This window comes from Symphalangus syndactylus, chromosome 18, assembly GCF_028878055.3.
Source record: "Symphalangus syndactylus isolate Jambi chromosome 18, NHGRI_mSymSyn1-v2.1_pri, whole genome shotgun sequence".
Classification (NCBI taxonomy): Eukaryota; Metazoa; Chordata; class Mammalia; order Primates; family Hylobatidae; genus Symphalangus; species Symphalangus syndactylus.
The window spans coordinates 80728868-80752863 of NC_072440.2; the positions used below are offsets into that span (position 1 = coordinate 80728868).

At 44.0% G+C, this 23996-nt stretch overlaps 1 protein-coding gene across 1 annotated transcript in view; it reads left to right on the forward strand.

Annotated features, from left to right (window-relative positions):
- Positions 1 to 23996, forward strand: part of XDH (xanthine dehydrogenase) — a 79967-nt gene that overhangs the window by 14791 nt on the left and 41180 nt on the right. Inside the window, exons 5-14 of the mRNA XM_055252054.2 lie at positions 1910 to 2036; positions 2881 to 2942; positions 12248 to 12316; positions 12646 to 12732; positions 13968 to 14109; positions 16690 to 16782; positions 17378 to 17529; positions 18798 to 18891; positions 20550 to 20659; positions 23370 to 23554. Coding sequence (XP_055108029.2) covers positions 1910 to 2036; positions 2881 to 2942; positions 12248 to 12316; positions 12646 to 12732; positions 13968 to 14109; positions 16690 to 16782; positions 17378 to 17529; positions 18798 to 18891; positions 20550 to 20659; positions 23370 to 23554 — 1121 coding nt within the window. The remainder of the gene's footprint in view (positions 1 to 1909; positions 2037 to 2880; positions 2943 to 12247; positions 12317 to 12645; positions 12733 to 13967; positions 14110 to 16689; positions 16783 to 17377; positions 17530 to 18797; positions 18892 to 20549; positions 20660 to 23369; positions 23555 to 23996) is intronic.

A 23996-nucleotide genomic window follows, 5' to 3' on the forward strand; every position in this document is an offset into this window, starting at 1 on the left:
AAAAAAAAAAAAAAAGTTACCAGAGCTTGGCCCAGGTCTTAATCCTCCCTTGATGATTTGAGGAGACATGTCATTCAGGCGATGGAGCCAGAGCCTCCTGCGGAGTGGCTGGTTCTATTCCTTGGAATGGCATCTTGGGCCAGTCATGTGAGGTCAGCCAGGTCGGGGTGGTATTGCTTCCCATCTATGGAGTTGTTTCTTAGGCAGGAAGAGGGGAAATTACTAAACTTGTCCAATCTGAAGGAGATGTGAGAGGGTTAATTAAGGCTTGTTATTTTCTTTGAAACAGATGAAAGAAAGAATAAATAGTTTAAACATAGTGGCCAAGTATTAGTCTATTCTCACACTGCTGATAAAGACATACCCAAGACTGGGTAATTTATAAAGAAAAAGAAGTTTAATGGATTCAGTTCCATGTGGCTGGGGAGGCCTCACAATCATGGCAGAAGGTGAAAAGCACATCTTACACAGTGGCAGATGAGAGAAATGAGAGCTAAGTGAAAACAGAAACCCATCAGATTATGTCAGATTTATTCACTACCATGAGAACAGGATGGGGGAACTACCCCTATGATTCAGTTATCTCCCACAGGGTCCCTCTCACAACACATGGGAATTATGGGAGCTACAATTCAAGATGAGATTTGGGTGGGGACACAGCCAAACCATATCAGGTCGTATCTGTATAATCAACCTAAAATCCTCCCTGTCCAATGGTACAGGTTCTTATTCCTAATGCACGTATTTTGGCTACAAATAGGCTACAGAGCCAGATTCCACTTCTTTTTTTTTTTTTTTTTTTTTTTGAGATGGAGTCTTGCTCTGTCACCCAGGCTGGAGTCAGTGGCACGATCTCAGCTCACTGCAACCTCCGCCTCCTGGGTTCAAGCAATTCTCCTGCCTCAGCCTCCCAAATAACTGGGACTACAGGCATACGCCACCATGCCCAGCTAATTTTTGTATTTTTAGTAGAGACGGGGTTTCACCATATTGGCCAGGCTGGTCTCAAACTCCTGACCTCATGATCCGCCCGCCTCGGCCTCCCAAAGTGCTGGGATTACAGGCAGGAGCCACCGCGCCCAGCCCAGATTCCACTTCTTGTCCATTTATTTGTTTTCTCTTGGTTTGTGTGACACTGTGGTTCTGGCTTTTCCTTCTCTCTCCACACAGGCTCCTCCTCTGCTCAGTCTCTAATTGCTGCAGTGCCCTGAGCCCTGACCTGGGCCCCTCCCCTTTTTCATCCCTACACTCTCCCTACATGAGTTTGATGTTGTCCACATGCCAATGGCACTCGCATTTACAACTTCAGCTTTGACCTCTCCTCAGAAGTTACACTTACATTTCCAATTGCCTACTTGACATCTCAATACGGATGTCTAATCTCAAACTTAAGAAAACCCTACTCTTCTCCTAATGGCTTCCTTCCCCAGTCTTCTCCCATCTGAGTCAATGGCAAAGCCATCCACCCAATTGCTCAAGACAAAAATCTAGACATCACCTTTGACTGTTTCTGTCATATGCCACACCCAATCCATTCAGAAGTTGCCTTCTGGTTATGATAGTCACTGTTCTTTGAAGGGACCTTCCGAGTCATAGCTAACATTGGCTGACTGCCTGCTATATGCAGGTACAGTGTTAAGGGTTTTACATGAATTATCTCAGTTAATCCTCATCGCAGCTCTAGAGGTAACTACAAGGATGGTCCTCATCATACAGATGAAGAACATAGACTCAGAGGGCTTGGAACCTGGCCAAGGTCACAGTTGGTAAATGGTGGCACTGGGGCTTGACTTTGTACAGCGACTACTACTCCCACTGTCTCTCAACATGGGCTGGCTCCAGTCAAGTCCTTTGGGGAGCCTGGGAGGGTTCTGCCATCCCAGGTGTCTATGTCATCTGTTCCTTTTAGGAGAGAATTGCCAAAAGCCACGGCTCCCAGTGCGGGTTCTGCACCCCCGGCATCATCATGAGTATGTACACACTGCTCCGGAATCAGCCCGAACCCACCATGGAGGAGATTGAGAATGCCTTCCAAGGTACGGGCCTTCAGGCACAGCCTAGGAGGTGGAATGGCAAACGAGGCCCTGCAGAGGTCAGGGCAAGTGCCAGGGTGCGAAGCATGAGGGACTACCCTTTGCAGGAAGGGGTCAGACCCCTCAACAAGGTGGTGGCTAAGATCTGCTAGAAAGCCAACCCTCTCTTAGTTGGGAGAATTCCTGGTTGGTGTGGAGACCTCCTGGGGTCTCCTGCCTTTGGGTTCATCTTTCTGAGGTGTCTGTCTGCCTTCCACCAGTATTGGAGTGGGGTTGGCAGTGCATGGCTGGTGCAGGAAGACGTCATTTAGAAAACTCCATGGGGGCTATTGATATGATTTCCTTCCCTCTCAGTTTGCACCAGAACAGGATTCTGCAGGGCCAAGACCACCTATGTGTCTGTTTCTCTGAAATGAATAGAGAAGCCTCCCCATCTATTCACCATTTCCATCATTTATTCAGTTATTTTGAGTCACATCCTGTGCCACAGGGATAAAAGACACAGCCTCTACTCTCAAAAAGTTCATACTCTGAAGAAGAGAGTTTATAAGGTAGTCTGATAGGCTAACTGATGAAGCTACGATCAGCCACTGTGGGAGCACTTAGGAGAGGCACCTGACTCAGTCTGGGCATTCTAGGAAGGCTTCCATTCTAGGAAAGACTTCCTGTAGTCATGATAACTGTTCTGACGTCAGGATAGGAGAAGGCCAAAAGGCCTTCCAGACAGAGGTAACAGAATATGCAGCCTGGTAAAGACAGCACCCAACTTAGCTGCAAGCAAAGTCACAAACTCCTCACCCATCCCAGGGCCCTGCACTGACATTGCAGTTTTTTCCTTGGCCCACAGGAAATCTGTGCCGCTGCACAGGCTACAGACCCATCCTCCAGGGCTTCCGGACCTTCGCCAGGGTAAGTGGGGACCCCGGAACATCAGTGTCTCTGCTCCTAAAACAGCAACGCTCAGAAATCACTGTTGGGAGGGAGACCAAGGGCCTCTGGTCTACAAACAAGAATGATAAGATGACCAGTTAGTAAGTCTTTCTTCAGGGGACATCTGGCATGGGGAGTACAGTCTGCCATTCTTATTCAGGGAAGGGTTCTTCTGAATAGCATGGGACTTTCTGCCAGTGATGGTCTGGAGACTGGCTTCCTGGAAGAGCTAGCTTCCTCCAGTGCCTCTGGGCTTGGCAGCTTTCCCCTGGAGACTGGCAGGCTCAGCCCATTGCACAGGTGCTGAATGTAGCATTTAATAACAACCTGGCCTTGCTCAGCACTTGCACCCCTCCTCCTTCCGTCTCCTGGCTGCTTTCTGTGGCTGGCACTCTGTTGGGCTTATGAAACTGGTAATTTGATCTCCAGACAGTTTGTGAACCCCTGCAGTGTTCATATAACTCTGAGTGAGAAGTCACAGCCGGGTGTGTGGGCATTGATTATATAAACACATACACACACCTGCCATCTGGCAAGGAAGGCAAAGAGCTGGCATCTCCTTTCTTGGCTTAATCTCCCCCCCAGGTTTTGCCTGACTTCTCAGTTGGGCCAAGTTAATCCTGACTCCAAATCAAACCATCTCATTTCAATTTGATTCTGGGTCCAGGGGAGTTACAGACTCCTATGCTTTCCACTCACCTTTAGGGTTGGCGCATCATGAAAAAGAGTGCTGTGTCCGTATAATCCAAGAAGGGGTGGGTAGACATGGAGACAGGACCTTGTAAGAATGGAAAAACCACACTCTGATTAATGCTGCTGATGATGAAGAATTAACAAGTGTGGAATTAAATGAAAACGCCTGAAAGTACAAATTCAGATTCTGCAGACCTGGGTTCAATTTGATGCACTTAATTGATGCACGACCTTGGGCAAGTCTCCTTGTTTCTATTAGGTTGGTGCAAAAGTAACTGTGGTTTTGCCATTAAAAGTATGGGAAAAACTGTAATTATTTTTGCACCAACCTAATAAAATGGTGAATTTATTAGGTGATTTCATTAGAATATCTACCTTACTGTGTTTATAAAAATTAAGTACTTCTTGAAAAGCTTTTAGAACAATGCCTGGCACATTTCTGTTATTCAATAAATGGGAACTATAAATTATAATGCTGGTACATTTCTTCCATTAGCCTCTGTATAACCTTCCCAAGTTACTCAGTATTTCCTGAGAACCAGAGATTGTTAATCTTGCCTCTATTTACTTCATAAGAACCTGCTCAAAGTGATATAATGTAACCAGTCCTCTTAATTTTTCAAAAGAGAAGGATTTTTGAGTATAGCAATTGCCTTCCCTCCTGGAAGTTGAAATGGCTCCTGATTTCACCATGCAGCACTTACCTCCCTCAATTCAGCTACCCTGCAGTGTAGAGCAGAGCAAGGCTGAGATCTCTGAGCAGCCAAAATGCCTGACACACAAAAGGTGCTCAGAAGCTAATGCATGTTACTCATCGGAGGTCTCCGAGATGTTTCTTCAGAGCCTTTTTACTTTTATTTTACACACAGCTCTAACAAACTCGGTTACTAGTTTTCCTGTCCACAGCACACACTAGAAAGCATGTGGAGGGTCAGCTAGAGGTGGGCACACTGCTCACAAAGTGACCACACCTATCTGGCCACAAGGAAAGAAATGGAGGAACCATTAAACAGGTACAAGCAAGACTTCCAGTTTCTGGTCTGGCATGTAAGCAGCTTAGGAGTCTTTATTTCATCTAAACAAGAAGAAAAAAGCTGAACAAACTGAAGAATCAACAATTGTTTTTAGATCCATCAGAGAATGAGGTCACAGGACAACTCATTGTCAAAAAAATTGGAGAGACAGACAGACAGACACGGCATATCAGAGCAGAAACCCAGGAGTAGAAACCTGTGCAGGAACCTTTGCCAGGATAGGAAGATGTAAGTACTAACTGATGAACTGCTGGAGTTTATACGTGGATATAAACTCCGGGGGATGCAGTCATGGAGGGGGTGCTCTGCACCTTTGTGAGTTTTACCTCCAGGATCTCCACCAGGTCCTCACAGTAAATGTTGGAGAAAAATCTCCTTGTGTTTCTGGTAGGGAGTGGGAAAAATGAACCATTTTGGAATATGCCAAAGCATTCTGTTCTTCTTAAAAAGGCCTGTCCTCAGAAGAAATTATTTTACTGCAGCCTAAACTTCTGAGGTTATATTACAGCCTCACCTACCTTGGGGAGGGGAAATACACAACCCCCGGCCCTCTAGTCTTTCACCTGTGGGAAGGAAAATACACAAGCCCAGCCCCCTCCAGCCATCCTGTCCCACCAAACGGAGAAAAAAAACCCTGAGAAGCACTTGTGAAGTTCACAGGCGAGGGGCACAAGCTCACCAAAAAACTGAGACTAATCCTAGGACTATAGGATACTTCTCCTTCATATCTTACCAGTACATTAACTAAAGGCCTATTTATATCAGGTCCTTTTAGCCAGTACATCATGTCCACCTTTCAACCAAAAATTATAAGGCATAGTCAAAGGCAAACACAATTTGAAGAGACTGAACAAACAGCAGAACCAGAGTCAAATAGGGCAGGAATATTGGAATTAACAAATGAGGAATTTTAGAAAGCTATGGTTAGTATGCTAAGAGATTTAATGGAAAAAATAGATAACATACAAAAACAGATGAATAATGTAAGCCGAGAATGGAAGTTCTAAGACAGAATTAAAAAGAAATGCTAGAGATTGAAAACGCTTATAACAAATTGAAGACTACCTTTGGTGGGCTCATTAGTAGACTGGACATGGCTGAGAAAACAATCTCTGAGCTTGAGGATATGACAATGCAAACTTTCAAAACCAAAAAAACAGAGAAAAAGGAGTGAGTGAAAACAGAAACCAATAAGAACTGTGTCATAACTACAAAAGATGTAACATATGTGTAATGAGAATATCAGAAGAAAAAGAGAAAGAAAAAGAGGCAATATTTGAAACAAAAATGACTGAGAATTTCCCAAAATTAATGTCAGACTTTAAACCACAGAGTCAGGAAATTCAGAGAACACAAACCAGGATAAGTACCAAAAAACAAGACCAAACAAAAACTACACCAAGGCATGTGATATTCAAACTTCAAAAAATCAAAGGTAAAGAAAAATGACTTGAAAGAAGCCAGAGGAAAACACCCCTCACCTATAGAAGAGCAAACATAAAATTATATCTGACTTTTCCCAGAAACCATGCAAGCAAGAAGCATGGAGTGAAATACTTAAAGTATTGAAAGAAAAAACCAAAGCACCTAAAATTCTGTAACCTCCATAAGTGTCCTTCAAAAGTGAGTGAGAAATATTTTCTCAAACAAAACTTGAGAGAATTTGTTGCCAGTAGACCTGTCTTGTAAGAAATATTACAAGAAGTTCTTTAAAGAGAAAGAAAATGATGTAGGCCAGAAGCTCAGATCTACATAAAGGAAGAGCATCAGAGAATGAATAAGTAAAGTTTTATTTTTCTTAATCTTAATTGGTCTAACAGATAGCAATTTGTTCAAGATAATCATAGCAGCAATGCATTTGTTTATGTGTGCGTATGTATATATATGTGCTTGTGTATAAGTAAAATGAATGACAACAATGATAAAATAGAGGGAAAAATTAGAAATATTTTGTCATTATAAGATACTATCACTACCTGTAAAGTGGCATAGTGTTGTTTAAAAGTGCACTTGGATTAGTTAAAAATGTATACTGCAAACTCTAGGGCAACTACCAGAAAAAAAAAGAAAAAACGAAGTATAATTGATATTTTATGAAAGAAAAGGAGATGAAATTATATACAATGCTCAGTTCAAACCACAAAAGTCAGAAAATGAGTGAAAGACAAAACTAGAAACAAAGAATAAGGACGACAAATAGAAAACAATAACAAATATGGTAGATACTAATCCAACTACATCAATGATTACCTTAAATGTCAGTGATCTAAATATACCACTTAAAAGACAGAGATTGTTAGAGTAGATGAAAATAACAAGACCCAGCTATATGTTGTCTACAAGAAACCTATTTTAAATGAAAAGACACAGATAAAAACTAAGTAGATAAAGAAAGGTAGACCATGATACACTAATCAAAAGAAAGTGGAAGTAGCATATTAATTTTGGACAGAGCAAATTTCAGATCAAGAATAGTTATCAGAGAAAAAGAGGGGCATTAAAAATAATAAAGGAATCAATACTCCAAGAAGATATAACAGTCCTTAATGTGTATGCACCTAACAACAGAGCTTCAAAATACATGAGGCAAATCTGGTGGAACTGCAGAGACAAATAGATGAATCCATGATTATGTGTGAAGACTTCAACACCCTTATATCAGAAATGGACAGCACCAGCCAAAAATCAGTAAGGACATAGTTGGACTCAATGGCACCATCAATTAATTGGATATAATTGACATTTATAGACTACTTTAGTCAACAACAGCAGAAAAGACATTTTTCTCAAGCTCACGTGGAACATTCACCTAGATGGACCTCATTCTGTGCTATGAAACACACATTTACAAATTTAAATTGCATGAATAGAGATCATGCAATGTCTGCTTTCAAACCAAAATGAAATTAAACTAGACATCGATAAGAGAAAGATAGCTGGAAAACCCCCAAATGCTTGAAGATTAAACAACACAATTCAAAAGAACACAGGGTCAAAAAGAAAATCTCAAGGGAAATTTTAAAATATTTTGAATTAAATGAAATTGAAAATACAGCTTATCAAAATTTGTAAGATGCAGTGAAAACAAAGCTTAGAGGGAAATTTATAGTATTGAATGCATATATTAGAAAGGAAGATTAAAAATCAATAATCCACCAGGCATGGTGGCTCATGCCTGTAATCCTAGCACTTTGGGAGACTGAGGCGGGTGGATCACAAGGTCAGGAGTTCAAGACCAGCCTGACCAACATGGTGAAACTCTGTTTCTACTAAAAATACAAAAATTAGCCAGGCATGGTGGCACACACCTGTAATCCCAGCTACTCAGGAGGCTGAGGCAGGAGAATCGCTTGAACCCAGGAAGCAGAGGTTGCAGTGAGCCAAGATTACACCATTGCACTCCAGCCTGGGTGACAGAGCGAGACTCCATCTCAAATAAATAAATAAATAATAAAAATAAAATACAAATAAAATCAGCAATCTGGGTTCCCACTTTAGAAAACTAGAAAAAAAAAGGCAAATTAAATTCAAAGTAAGCTGAAGAAAAATAAAATTTGGAGCAAAAATCAATTTCATTGAAAACAGACAATAGAGAAAATCAACATAACTGAAATTTGGTTCCTTAAAAAGATCAATAAAATTAATAAGCCTCTGGCTAGGCTAAGTAAGAAAAAAAAGAGAAGATACAAATTACTAATATCAAAATAAAAAGATCTCACTATAGATCTCATGTACATTAAATGGATAATGAAGTAATATTAAGAACAACTCTATGCTCACACACTTGATAACCTAGATGAAATAAAACAATTCCTTGAAAGATGTAAGCTACCAAAACTCATACAAAAAGTAGATAATCTGAATAGGCCTATAACTATTGAAGAAATTGAATCATTAATTAATAACCTTTAACATAGAAAGCACCAGGCCCAGATAGATTCACTGGTAAATCCTATCAAACATTTAAAAAAGAAATTATGTCAATTCTCTACAATCTCTTCCAGAAGATAGAATCAGAGGCAATACAAAAGTTAATCACTTTCCTATGTAACAGCAATGAATAAGTGGAACTTGAAATTCAAAACACATTATCATTTACATTTTACATTAGTACTCCCCAACAAATGAAATACTTAGGTATGAATCTAAAAAGTGTGTACAAGATTTATGTGAGAAAAACTACAAAACTCTGATGAACAAAATCAAAGAACTAAATCAATGGAGAGATTTTTTTTCATGAATAAGGAGACTGAATATGTCAAGATGTCGGTTGTTCCCAGCTGTAGACTCAATGCAATCCCAATCAAAATCCCAGTAAATTATTTTGTGGCTATCAACAAACTGATCCCAAGGTTTACATGGAGAAGAAAAAGATCCAGAATAGCCAACTCAATATTGAAGGAGAATAGAGAACAAAGTCAGAGGACTGACACTACCCAATTTCAAGATTTACCACAAAGCTGCAGTTATCAAGAAAGTGTAGTATGGACACTGTCCATACTACAAAAAGAATGGACAAAGAGACCAATGGAACAGAATAGAGAGCCCAGAAATAGACCAACATAAATACAGTCAACTGATCTTTCACAAAGAAGAAAAGGCAATACGATGGAGCAAAGATTGTCTTTTTAACAAATGGTGCTGCAACAATTGGACATTCACATACAAAAAAATGAATCTAAACACAGACCTTATACCCTTCTCAAAATTAACTCAAAATGAATCATAAACCTAAATGTAAAACAATAAAACTCCTAGAAGATGACATAGGAGAAAACCTAGATGACCTTGGAATGATGATGACTTTTTAGATGCAACACCAAAGATGTGATCCATAAAAGAAATAATTATAAGCTGGACTTCATTAAAATTTAATAACAGATTAGTGAGGAGACAAGCCATACACTGGGAGAAAAATATTTGCAAAAGACACATCTTGTAAAGTACTTATCTAAATATACAAAGAACTTATAAAACTCAGCAATAAGACAATGAACAACTAAATTAAAAAATGGATAAAAGACCTGCACAGCTACCTCACCAGAGAAGGTATATGGATGGCCAGTAAGCATGTAAGTTCAACATCATATGCCATTAGGCAATTGCAAATTGAAAGAACAGTGAAATACCACCACACGTCTATTAGAATGGTCAAATCCAAAACACGGACAACATCAGATTCTGGTGAGGATGTGGGGCAACAGGAACTCTCATTCATTGCTGGTGAGAATGCAAACTGCACAACCACTATGGAAGACAATTTGGCAGTTTCTTACAAAACTAAACATGTTTTATCATCCACCTCAGTGATCACACACCTTGGAACTGACTCAAATGAATTTAAAACTTATTGCTACATGAAAACCTGCACAGGAATGCTTACAACAGCCTTATTCATAATTGCCAAAACTTAGATGCAACCAAGATGTCCTTCAGTAGGGGAATAAACCGTAGAACATCCAAACAATGGAATGTTAATTCAGTGCCAAAATGAAAGGAGCTATCAAGCTATGAAAAGACATAGACAAACTTTAATTGCTACTACTAAGTGAAAGAAGTCAATCTTTAAAAGCTACATATTGTATGATATTAATTCTATGAAATTCTAGGAAAGACAAAACTATGGAGGCAGTAAAAAGACTAGTGGTTGCCAGTGATCAGGGGAAAGAGAGGGATGAATAGTCAGGGCACAGAGGTGTTTTAGGCCAGTATAACTCTATTCTGTAAGATATCATAAGGGTGGACACATGTAATCATGCATTTGTCAAAACCAATGGAATGTACAACACCAAGAGTGAACCTTCATATAAATTAATGGACTTTGGATGATAATGATGTGTCAATGTGGGTCCATCAATTGTAACAAATATACCACTTTTGAGGATACTGAAGTGAGGAAGGTTGTGCGTGCATGTTGGGATAGGGGATATTTGGGAATTCTCTACATCTTCCACTCAGTTTTTTCTGTGAACCTTAAACCACTCTAAAAAAAAAAAGCTTTTTTTTTTTTTTTTTTTTTTTTTTTAAAGGCACCAGCGCAGAAGTCTTAGCCTACTTAGTAAAGTAGGAATCTCAGGAGGGTGGGGATGAGAAAATGTAGTCTTATCCAACCTCAATAGACCTTGAGGGCAGTGACACATTACTGCACATCACAGTAATTTATGTCATTAACACACCAATGAATTATCAAGAAAATAGATCTAAGTAATAATGCACTGGCATTTTGTCTGGAAAAGGCACTTCTGTGAAATATGTCCTTCCTCAGGAGGGCCAGGTGAGTGGGGTGCAGGACTTTCACTTCAGGTAGGGTGGGGCATTTCCCTACATCACTCCTTCTCCAAGAAGAAAGGTGAGAAGAGGCACTAAGAAACCTCTCTTTCTTCCTTTCTTTCTTTCTAAATATAGAGGGGAAGTGCAAGGTGGCTGGCTGTGGGGAGGCTCAGAATGGACGGAACAGGTCTGGCGTCCAGTGCTGGAGCTGTGAATGCAGGAAGAGTCTGCACATAGAGCAGCATGTGCAGGTGGTGGGATGGGTGGGAGGTTTCTCTCCTGATGCCACTGCCTGCCTGCTTACAAATTCTCCAAGGTCACACCTCCAGCGTCCCATGAGTGCTTTCTTGGGGAAGACAATGAGTTGTGAAACAGCCTCTGGGAAATGCCAGCACGGCGTGGTGTCCCCTGTGGCTAACATGCAGAAGGACTGCTCCCAGCCTGCTTTTTCAGGAATTGACTACCCCAAAAAAAGTGCCTGAGGAGGAACCTATGAGTTTCCCCTACTTTTTCATCTCAGCACAACTCCAGGACTCTGTCTTCTGAAGCCCTGAGCTGCAGATCAGTCAGCTGAGCACGCCCCTCTGCCACTCTGCAATGCCTCGGTGCTAGGAGGTGGTAATTCTAGACTCTGTGTGTGCTCTGCCACTGGTATCCTAACAGGTCCTGAGCAAGTCTTTTCCCAGAGATGCTGGGTGGTCTGACCTGCATACTTCTGCAGAACAGGCCCACGATGAGGAGTGAAGAGTGTTTACCTTTCCGGGAAGAAGTGCCTAATAAGCAGTAGGGAGGCCATTGGGCACACTGGCAGCACTCGTCTGGGACATCATTTGGCAGGGTCCCGCAGAGAGCCCAGGCTGGGAGACACCAGCCACGCCCCCTAGAACCTTGCTGATCTGGAAGTCGAGCCTCTTGAGTCTTGAGAGAGCCAATGGGAATATCCCTCATAAACACTTCCTGAGGAAGCAGCACTGAAGAAGAGAAATGGGCATAAGGGATAGGTTTTGATAAAGTAGGACCTAGTTTTTATGGAGGAAAGTTCCTGAAATTCAGTGACCTTGTTGCTTCTATTTGTTTATCTAAGAATTGTTTAATCTACATTAGCCAAGCAAGAGGGAATGTAGCTGAGGCCTCCACTCTGTGCGACAGGCAGGTAGGATGCCCCTGCTGTTGATGCTGGGACAGGCATCAGAGCTGGAGTGTTCTGGATGCTAATAATCTAGGTTCCTTAGCTTCTGCAAATACTCTTTGTAAATACCCTTGTGCAGATGTTCATCATCTCTCTAGGATGGTGGATGCTGTGGAGGAGATGGGAACAATCCAAATTGCTGCATGAACCAGAAGAAAGACCACTCAGTAAGTGAGTTCTTCTCCCCCTGGAAGCCTGGGGGTAATCTGAGACTTAGAGGAGTCAGTGTACAAGCTCCATGTCCCTGGAAGTGGGGGCTGGAAAAGGAACCTACGGTGAGTCGGTGATGGCAGACTATGGGGATGGTGATGGTGCACATTAGCCCTGGGTCCTGTGACTGAGACTCTCTCATTCCTGCCTCCCAGGGATTACCTGCTCCTCTTGCGGCCTACAGGGTCCTGGGAATGAGCTTGCTGGAAGGAAAGGCTGAATTGGTCCTCTTGGGTGTTTGAAAGGAGGAGATACTGCATCACCTACCTGTTCTCTTTCCCCGTAGGTCAGCCTATCGCCATCTCTATTCAAACCAGAGGAGTTCACGCCCTTGGATCCCACCCAGGAGCCCATTTTTCCCCCAGAGTTGCTGGTAGGTGATGCCTCAGGGACAGACCCAGCCAGGTCTGTACTGTGAGTCCCTGGAGACCTGCTTTATTTTCATACCCACTGGGAATTTTGTGTCTTTCTTGTCCTTTAGGTTTCAGCTTAAATTTCCCTTCCATTTTCTGACACTCCCCTAGGTTGAGTCTCTGCTACATGTGCCCACAGCCCCTGCACTTCAGTTCATGTGTGTCAGAGTTACAGTTATTAATTTGATGTCTGTGTTCCTTGCTAAATGACAAGCCCCATGAGGATAGGGACTGGCTCCACACTGTGTAGCGTAGCAGGTGCACTGTAACCATTTGTTGATCTCCTGCCTATATCTAATATATAAGCACTCCAAGAAACCTATTCCCCCTATAAGCAATCCATTTATTTAAAACAAAACAAAACAAAAAATGAGAGCTCTCTTCAAAGGACATGATCTGCAGCTCACAGCTCTGTCTCAAGGAAACCCTCTCACACCCACTTTATCACTGTCACTCTAATATTTATGGCAACAAAAGAATCAAGCCACTCGGAGTTTTTGAAGTGCTCATTTCTCAGGGTTTTGAGCTCATGAAAACTGCCTTGTAGCTTCAACAGGCCAGAGAGAATGGCTTTGCAGCAGGCCACCAGCAGATCTTTCTCTGGACTGTGAAACTTTGAAAATATTGGCAGTTTGATTTTGAGGGCTTCGTTCTCAGCCCAGTGTCACCCTGCAAGCACTAAAGCCAGCCTTCCTAGGCATCCCCTTATAACAAACACTCCCTTCCTTCCTTCCTTCCTTCCTTCCTTCCTTCCTTCCTTCCTTCCTTCCTTCCTTCTTTCCTTCCTTCCTTCCTTCTTTCCTTCCCCTTCTCATGACTTGTCCATGGTGCCCCCTGGAGACAGTATGGGGCACTGCAAGGAATCTAGGCTTTCAGCCAGGTCTGTTGGGGACCCCTCATGGCAGGTGACCTTCAGCAGGTCCCATAACCTCCTTGACCCTCAGGATCTTCTTTCACCGGTGAAAAATGAGGCTCACAATGCCACCTTCATGGAGGTCTTGTAAAGACTAAGCATATATTTAATAGTCCCAATGGAGTTCCTGCCTCTGAACATATTACTTCCCCTTGCTTCTTCCTGATAGATATTTTCATTCTGAATGTTAGTAAAACATCCCGTTGAGGACTTAAAGCAATTTATAAGAGGAATGACAGTAGGAAGAGGGAGACAGTGTAGTAAGAAAACTGCATTTCCCAGAGGCTGAAAGACACTCCTCGGAAGCAGCTGCGATTTGAAGGGGAGCGTGTGACGTGGATACAGGCCTCAACCCTCAAGGAACTGCTGGACCTCAAGGCTCAGCACCCTGACGCCAAGCTGGTGGTGGGGAACACGGAGATTGGTAAGGGCCAGAGAGGCTGCCCTTGGGCTGCCAGGGGGTCTGGGGTGTTTCTAGGTCCTCTTGCCCATCCTCACCTTCCCCTGACTTTACTTGCCTCTGCACCCTACCCCTCTGCCCCACTAACTACCTGGAGCCAACTGGAAATCCCTGGACACTCCAGTTCCTGCATAGGCCCCTGGCTGTGGAGCCCCACAGGCCTGGCTCAGCCCCTTGCTGGATGTGTGACATCAGAAAAGTTGCTTGTCCTCATCTACCCTCATTTTCTGTTTTTTTTTTTTATGTGGGGGAACTAACAACTCCTTGAAGGATTGTTTTGGGTGTGAAATGAGATCCTTGCATGTAGTTGACTTTTCTCCATAAACATTTACAGAGCGCCAAGCATGAGCCAGGTACTCCGGAAGGGGCTTGGGATATAAAGATCAATTGGACATGGTTCCTTGCCCTCAAGGGCCTTCTAGTCTAAGGGAGGAGGAACTAATTTAAGCAAAGTGTCTAGGCCAGTGTCTGATGGACACTAGAGGTTCCATAAATGTCACGCTTTTGACCCCACCACCCTGCTTTTTCTGGGGGATGATGTGATAAGGTAAAGAAGAGGAGAGCTCCAGGTATGACTGTGTTTGTGTTGCCTATGATCATGGCCATCTGCCCTGTCAGTGCCACCACCTAGGATGTGAGGCCTGGAATATTTGAACAGGCTGGGAGACTCAGAATATGCAGCTCTCAGCCCCAGTGCTGTAAGAGATGGTGAGAGGTTCCCAGGCCCCTGCTAATCTCTGTCAATTTCTAAACCTGGCATAGCCTATTTCTACTTTGCTGGGTCCCAAGCCTAGTGAGGATCTAAGGAGGAGACCGTGGCACAGCTGAGGACCTCTGCTGTGGAGGGGTATGCCATCCTTCTAAGCAGTCAGGTCCTGGCTCTGGTTCCTGAAGAAGCTGCCAAGCCCTGAGTTCTGGTTGGCTTCTCAGCCACAGAGAGGAGAGCCTGGCTTGGGTCAGTGCTGATGGAGTCAGAATGGGCGCCGCCCTTGTGAGCACATATACATACGGTGGAGTCCCTGGCTGTGGTTTTGTGCCACACTGAGGCAGCAGGGTGGGCTGAGACACACCTCAAGAAATATGATCTTGATGGCCATGGCTCAACAGGACTCATGGCTCATGTAGCTCAGGTGTAGCTTGATTTAAGGTGGTTGGGGGAATCTTAGGAGGTCCTTCTTTTTTTTCCTCAAAGACAGGGTCTCACTCTGTTGCCCAGGCTGAAATACAGTGGTGCAATGCCACCACAGCTCACCTCAAACTCATGGGCTCACGTGGTCCCCCATCCCAGCCTCAAGGGGATCATTTCACACTTGTATGCTCCTTGCCATGAGTCATCCAATGTCCTGGGCCCAGCTGGATTCCAAGAGAAAGGAATTTACAAAGATTACCTAAGCTCCACAATTAGAAATGATTTCTAAAGACCAGTTCTGTCTGTGCCACTCCCTCTTCTCTTATACATACCCCAATAGCATAGCCACCTCCAGTCAATGCAGGGTATTGGGGGAAGGCAGACAGAGAGAAAACCTTAGCAACATAGAACTTATTGTCTCAATCTGTTTTCTTTGTCCTGGAAGCTGATATTCAAAAGGGGCTGGTATTCAGGTGCTATTTAGGATTTCTGAAGGGAGCTTAGAAGATTCTGGAATCTGGGGGCCGTCGAAGCCTAGGGCCCCCTTCAGAAATCCTAAACAGCACCCTGGGGGGTTGGGGGGAAAGGAGGTCACAGGCATTTCTTTTTAACCTTTTCCATCTATATACTGTTGGCAGGGCTGGCAGAGATGCTGAGCCAACTGGGTCTATGGAACAGAGGGGCACTTGTTTAACACAGGCTTCCGACTCGTTTAGTCAGGAAGGCCAGAAACCACACACAGAGGTGTGGCCCCACAAAGCCAGACAACTTGAAGAACTCAGGCAGATAGTGGGAACTGGAGGACAGATTTGAAGTTTTCCCTCCCATTTTCCTTTTTTTGTTTTAATGTTAAACTTTCATGTTTTTATTACGATTATACCCCAACACGAATAATCATTCCAGTACTGAAATTTGGTTATTCTTAGCTGTGCGATTAGGGCAAGAAACTTAACCTTTCTGTGCCTCAGCTTCTTCATCTATAAACAGAAAAATCATAGCACCTCATAGGGTTGTTGTGAGCATTAAATAAGCTAAAATAGGGAAAGTGCTTAGAAGGGTTCCTGACATACCTTAATTTCCTGTGTTTTCTAATGCACACACACACACACACACACACACACACACACACACACACACACACACTAGAGTGAATTCAAACTCATTTCATTTGAATTCAGGTAGGTTTTTTGAGAGGGAAAGAAAGACCTAGTTTTGGGCTGACAGTCCAAAGACTGCATCTAATCCCATCCCTGGTCTACTGAGTTGCCTATTCCCAGACACCTACAGTCACCAGGGAGCATATTATGATTGTGGATATGTCATATATCTTGTGTGTAATGGTGAGAAAAACTGCTAAGGCCTGCCCTGGTGATACAACAATGGGCCTACAGCTTCAGCTTCTTGTTTCTCTCTAGGCATTGAGATGAAGTTCAAGAATATGCTGTTTCCTATGATTGTCTGCCCAGCCTGGATCCCTGAGCTGAATTCGGTAGAACATGGACCCGACGGTAAGGGGAGGTTCACTCCAAGCTTATGGAGGGGCTGTGAGGCTGAGGATAGGTTACAAGGTGGGTGGCAGGTGTCAGGATGGTCTCCCCACCAGCTCTGGCTGCCCCCTGCTTCTCCTGGGGCCCACCTTGCACAGGGAAAGGTGGGAGGAGACCCCATTCATTGCCCAAACATCCATGGTAGGGTGCCAGTGGGCAAGAGGCTGTGGGATCTTTAATCATTTTTCTCAATTCTGGCTACACATTGGAATGCAGGAGTGGGGAGGTGGGGATTGTGCTTGAGTGCTTTTGAAAAGAATTCTAGGATTTCACCTTCAGAGATTCTGACTTTAATGAGTTGAGAACTACTGGTTTAGAGGAAAGAGCATTGGTTGTAGGATCAAGAGGCCCAAGCTTGAGTACTGGCTCTTTTATTAGCTGTGTGGCATTGGTTAAGTCACTCAACCACTCTGGGCCCTAATTTCCTCATCCATGGAAAGCTGTGAGTCCTGATTCAGCCTTGCTCAGGTTTCTGGAAAGCTTCAGAGGAAATGTGCATGAAAGCCTCTTCTGAACTGTGGGAAGAATTGCTGTGATTCCAAATGTATGTTCCCAGGTATCTCCTTTGGAGCTGCTTGCCCCCTGAGCATTGTGGAAAAAACCCTGGTGGATGCCGTTGCTAAGCTTCCCGCCCAAAAGACAGAGGTGTTCAGAGGGGTCCTGGAGCAGCTGCGTTGGTTTGCTGGGAAGCAAGTCAAGTCTGTGGCGGTGAGTTGCTGTCAGAAGCAAGCGAGGCCCGTAGGACGGAGCTTTCATCTGAAAGCAGGGCAGCCAGACTCTCACTGCGTCAGTGCAGTGGGCCTCAAACTTTAGTGCTTAGAGTTGCCTGGGAGGAGCAGTGCTTGTTCAAGCGCAGATTCCTGGGCCCCACCCTCAGAGATTCTGATATATGGGTCTGGGATATAGCCCAGCTCTTCAGGTGCTTCTGATGAAGGTGGTCTGTGGGATACCCTGGGAAATGCACTCCACGACTCATAGGCTTCATTCTGTGGTTGCAGAGATGAGGCTTCCTGCCTCCCTCCCCCTTCCTGAGCTCGGCTGAGCCAAACAGTAGGTGAATAAGAGATATGCTAGGGGGAAGTCAGAATTGAGAGGGGAATTTCCTTTCAGAGCTATAGGGAGAACCAGAGACAGAGCCCTCCATCAGAGGGAGGAATCCACCTGTTGATTATTCAGTCAGCCTTCAGACAAGTCCCCACATTCCCAGTTTGCAAATGGTGGCATTCAAACACCCTATGCCAATGGAAGCTCTTCACAACACTTTATGGTGTTGGAAGAAAAGCTATCTCTTCTATTTTTAAATTGTTTTTTTAAATTAAAACAAAACAGCCTACTCCTATTCCTCCCAGCCCCCACCCCAAGTACCTGTCACTTCTGTTTATAGATAAGGAAACATAAACTATAGATAAGGAAACATAAACTCAAAAACTCTGCCAAGTTCCCTAGTTCTGCTAAAATCTATTTCCAGGAAGAATTTTATTTTCATTGTGCAACTGATTTTCTTCTTGTTTTCTAATAATAAGAACCCTGTATCTGATTCTTCTTACACTTTTTTGCCAAGTTACCAGGAAGTTCAGATCCCAGTAGAGCAAATTGTTCAACCTTAAGTCTTCCTCCTCTCTTTCCTTGATCTATATCTTCTATTTTACTAAGTCTATATGGCTCTGTGATAAATCACCTCAATCCTTTCCGGAAAAGGTTGGGTGAAATCATCAATCAAACAAACACACTTAAAGGGGCTTGCCTGCTAAAATTTTAGAGTTGGGATCCAATCTCAAGTGTTCTGATTTCAAATTTTGCGCATTTTTCAGAATGTCGAAGTTCTCACGGTACTGGTATTGTGACTACAGTAGGCACAGGTCCTCAGGGGTCTGCCTGCAGCAGGTGTCACCCGGCTGCCCTGTGTTCAGGAGGCTGCTACGTGAGCAGGGGTTTCCTGGGGTGGGCTCTCACTGCATGCTCTCTGCTTGTTTTAGTCCGTTGGAGGGAACATCATCACTGCCAGCCCCATCTCCGACCTCAACCCCCTGTTCATGGCCAGTGGGGCCAAGCTGACACTTGTGTCCAGAGGTGAGCTGTCTGAAGCAGATGTCCAGGAAGAAGGACTTGGGGGAGAAAAGTCTCACCAGATAGGTCATTTTCTGGAGAAACAGAGCTCAAAGTTCAGTGACCCAGCTTTCCCTAAGATTTGGATCCAGGGAAGCAAGGAGAATGTACCTGGTTTGGGGGACAGGAAAGCTGGACCTTTTTTTTTTGTAGAGAATTCACAGCAGGAACTGCTACCTGCATGCCTTACCTAGTGGGGTACTGGGGCTGGGATGCACTGGCTCACCACAGCCTGCTGTTGTATCTTCAGGAATTCTGTGAGCCATTTGTGAAACACAATTATTAGTAAAAATCAGGCCAAGTGTGGTGGCTTATGCCTGTAATCCCAGCACTTTGAGAGGCTGAGGCAGGAGGATTACTTGAGCTCAGGAGTACAAGACCAGCCAGGCCATCATGGTGAAACCCCATGTCTACTAAAAACACTAAAATTAGCCAGGTGTGGTGGTGTGCACCTTCAATCCCAGCTACTTGAGAGGCTGAGTCAGGAGAATCACTTGAACCTGGGAAGCGGAGGTTGCAGTGAGCCGAGATCTCACCACTGCACTCCAGCCTGGGTGACAGAGTGAGACTCTGTCTCAAAAAATAAAAATAACAATAAATTTGTATAAAATTACAATGAACTAAATTATATTCAAAATAAAAGGAATAAATACTCAAAATTCATCACTTCCTAAGTACTTCATTTTGCTGTTATCAGTGCTCCTTGAGTGATTTGCATCTGTTCCGTCTGTACGGCGGAAATGCTCTACAATTATGTGCTGCTGTGCATCTCTGCCTTGTCAGAGGGTCCCCAAGACCACCCCGGCTCTGATATTTACTGAGAGGATTCAGCATGCCGTCATATTCCTGGCTATGACTTATTATAGCAGGAGGATGCAAAATCAGCAAAGAGAAAAGATACATGGGAGCAAAGTCTGGAGGAACCAGGTCCAACCTTCCAGAGACTTCTCCCAGTGGAGTCACACAGTGCATGCTTAATTCCTCCAGCAATAAGTCGTGACAACACAAGTGATGCCTTGCCTACCAGGAAAGCTTGTTAGAGGCTCACCGACTGAGGTTTTCTTGGGAGCTTGTCACATAGGCAGCCTCTACTAGCATGTGCCTAAAGTCTAGACTCCCAGAAGGAAAGCAGGGGTTCAGCATAAACTATTGTTTGTACAGAGAATTTAGGCGCAGTGAGCTGCTCTATCATGGAGCACTGGGAACCCTTGTGAAGTACAAGTTCCCAAGGGCCAGCCTTGTAAGCAGCCCCTACAGAGGAGAGCAGTCCGGGTTGCTGTGCTAACTCTTTCCTGCCCTCCTCCCAGCTTCACATTCAGTGATGCAACTTTGGTGGCCTGAAATTGGCTACTGGAAGTATTTACACCACAGAAATTGGCAAATGCTATAAACCAGGGCTTTTCCCCCGACACAGAACTGGTTGTTATTCACCAGCACACCATTGCTTAAGGATGTTTAAGGATTTCAGATGGAGGATTTGGCCCCAATTGTGCCAGTCATTCCCTCTGACTGTGGGCATTGGAGACCAGCATGAAAAATCCCACTGATGGTTGTCCTTTGCTCCCCATGGGGTTCCCAGCCTTTCCCTCACGTTGGCTCCTCTTCATCTTGCTTCTGTACAGGCACCAGGAGGACTGTCCGGATGGACCACACCTTCTTCCCTGGCTACAGAAAGACCCTGCTGAGCCCGGAGGAGATACTGCTCTCCATAGAGATCCCCTACAGCAGGGAGGTGAGATGTTGGAAGTGGTTCCAGGCTCTGCTCAAATGAGTCCTATTGCCAGGCTCTAGACAAAGAGATCAGAATCTGCCTCAGGGACCAACTTGAGCATCTCTCAACCTTTACATTGATGATTTTTCTCTCTGAACTTTGCCTCTATTGAACCAACCATATTCCTTTCTGGACAATGAGAAGTTGCAGGATAGGAGTCCACATGGCATGGACTGTGGAACCAGATAGCTAGAAACTTGGTCCTGAGTGAGCCATTTCACCTTTCTGAGCCCCAATTCCCTCATCTGTAAAATGGGCACCATGTCACTTACTATAGGGTTTATTGTGAGGACTGAAAATAAACAATTCATAAGGTTCCTGGTGATGCCTAGAAGCCAGTGGAGATGACCAGCAGCTAAGAACAGAATTCCAAGAACACATCTAGCTGTCAAGGATTCCTGCCCATGTCAGAGGAAATTTGCTTTCCCGTGGTAAAGAATGTGGGGTTCATGTGCTGCATGAAGAAGCTGCCTGTGGCTCAGACTCTCATACTCTGACCTTAGGCTTGACGAGGTGTTGCTTCACTGACCTCGCTGTGGATTGGTGTGGATGGATTCCTGCTATATGAGTGGCTCTTCTGGCCTGTTGGGGCAGGTCTGGGCACCATTGGCTGCCTTACTGTTTGTTCCCTGGGCCCTGTGATATCTTGACCTGGTGTGGGTCTTTCCTCTCACAGCAGCTACCAGCTCAGAACACATCCAAAAGGGCCTGTCAGAAAAGGCATCTGGGAGAGGCTTGGGGAGCCGCTGTCAGAGAGAGTGTGAAGGTTTCCCACAGCCGGCGCTTTAGCGAGTGTTCTAAGGCATGTTTTGCCCTTGGTAATTTTGACCTCCTTAATGAGAAAGCTAATTAAATTAGAGCATTTATATCCCTGAGGTGGTTTCGTAATGGTTTTCTAGCTTGTCTGTATAGACCATTTTGAGCAGTGATTCCCAGAGTTTTGAATTTCACAGCTCAGTAAACTTTTTTTTTTTTTAATTATGAGTGATGAAAGGGGGGAGGAAATAGGTGTAGCTCTATTCAGTTTTTATTTGCCAGGTATGGTCATTAACAAAATACATCCTTCCATAAAAGAAATGAGATTTTAATACCCAGAATTAGGAAACTCTCAAGAAAGGATGTTGTCAACCTGACACTGGCAGTTCACCGTACCCCAGCAAGAATGTCCCCGTGGATGGGCACAGTCCTGGGAGTGAGCACCTGGGACCTCTGTTCCAGAAAATAGGTCAAACTCTGGGCTCAGTGCCCCAGAGCCACACTTGACATCCAAGCTGAGCTAGCTTCATCATCAAGAGGGGCTCCATGGCTTCTTCAGGGAAAAGCCTGTGGCCATTTGGCGGCCTCAACTGTGGGCCTCATTGTGCTTTTTCCAATAGACTCCTCTCCCTAAACCTGCTAATTTTGGTGTTCAACAGAATTTGTGGTGCCAGAGTGAGTACAGACCTCAAAAGGAACCTGACACAGAAAGGGCTTGAAGTCAGGTGGCTCTTTCCTGGAAAGTAGTTCATGCTCTCCTCCTATCCTTAAAGAAAGATCCTGGCTCAAACCCAGGAAGGAAAATGTGTTTAAAGCACAAGGGCAGTGATTGTTGCATAGTGTGATAGTGATATTTTCTCTTTCTTTCTTTTTCTTTCTTTCTTTCTTTCTTTCTTTCTTTCTTTCTTTCTTTCTTTCTTTCTTTCTTCTTTCTTTTCTTTTTCTTTCTTTTCTTTCTTCTCTTGCTTGCCTTTCTTTCTTTTTCTTTCTTTCTTTCTCTTTCTTTCTTTCTTTCTTTCTTTCTTTCTTTCTTTCCTTCTTTCTTTCTTTCTTCTTTTTTTCTTTCTTTCTTTCTTTCCTCTTTCTCTCTCTTTCTTTCTTTCTTCTCTTTTTTTTGAGACAGAATCTCACTCTGCCTGCTGGCCCACACTGGAGTGCAGTGGCATGATCACGGCTCACTGCGGCCTCAATGTCCCAGGCTCAAGTGATCCTCCCACTTCACCCTCCCAAGTAGTTGAGACCACAGGTGTGCAGCACCACACCTGGCTAATTTTTTTTTTTTTTTTTTTTGTAGAGATAGGGCCTCACTATGTTGCCTAGGCTGGTCTTGAACATTTGGCTTCAAGTACTCCTCCCGCCTAGGCCTCTGGGATTACAGACGTGAGCCACTGTGCCCGGGTTCTTTCACCAAGATTTCTGAACAATGCCAACAGACTGGTGGGAGAGGCAGGTTAGAGAGGGCACTGTGGAGGCCACAAGCAGAGGATGCCAAAGGCCAAACAGACTCAGTCCCCAGAGAGGCTGGGTGGGCACTGATAGTGGGCACCAGGGTGGGGAAGGTAAGGGGGATGAGGGGTTTCTGAGGAGCTTTGTGAAAGCACCCTTCCTCCCCTACAGCTGTTGTTCAATGGAGACCACCCAGTTCTACTTTGTCCGTGACCCTCAGCTTTTCTGACTAGCAGGGAGAAATACTATTTTTTTTTTTTTTTTTCAGCTTCTGGGAATGTTATCTGGAACCTCTCCTAAACAGGTGGTAATCAGTTACGTTTGATCTTTGATTCCTGGGGCCAGCTCACCCACTGATGTGTGATGGTGTTATCCCCTTACCTCACCTCATAGCCCTGTGGTTTGGGTCTGCCATTTGCAGCCCCTGCAGAGCAAGGTGGAAAACAGGCACCTTCCTGTTCTCTTTTAGGGGGAGTATTTCTCAGCATTCAAGCAGGCCTCCCGGAGAGAAGATGACATTGCCAAGGTAACCAGTGGCATGAGAGTTTTATTCAAGCCAGGAACCACAGAGGTAGAGGAGCTGGCCCTTTGCTATGGTGGAATGGCCAACAGAACCATCTCAGCACTCAAGACCACTCAGAGGCAGCTTTCCAAGTAAGAGCTAACAGCAGAATGAAACTGCTGCTAATGTTGCTGCTACTAATAGTATCATTGTTACTGCTGCTGCTACTATGACTACCAGTAGTATTACTATTACTGCTACTACTACCATAACTACTGCTACTGCTGTTACTATTGCTACCACTTCTACTTCTACTATAACCACAGTTGCTACTACTATTACCAATACTACTACTGGTATTACTGCTAGGAGTATTGCCACTGCTATGTTATTACCATTGCTGCTACTACTATTATTACTATTGTTACTATTATTGCAACTATAATTAATATTATGATTGCTACTACTCCAGCTGCTTCTACTACTAGAATTACTACTGTTACTCATTATTGCTATTACTATGACTGCTGTTGCTACTACTATCACTGCAGCTATGATCACTGCTGCAATTCCTACTGTCACTGTTATGATTAG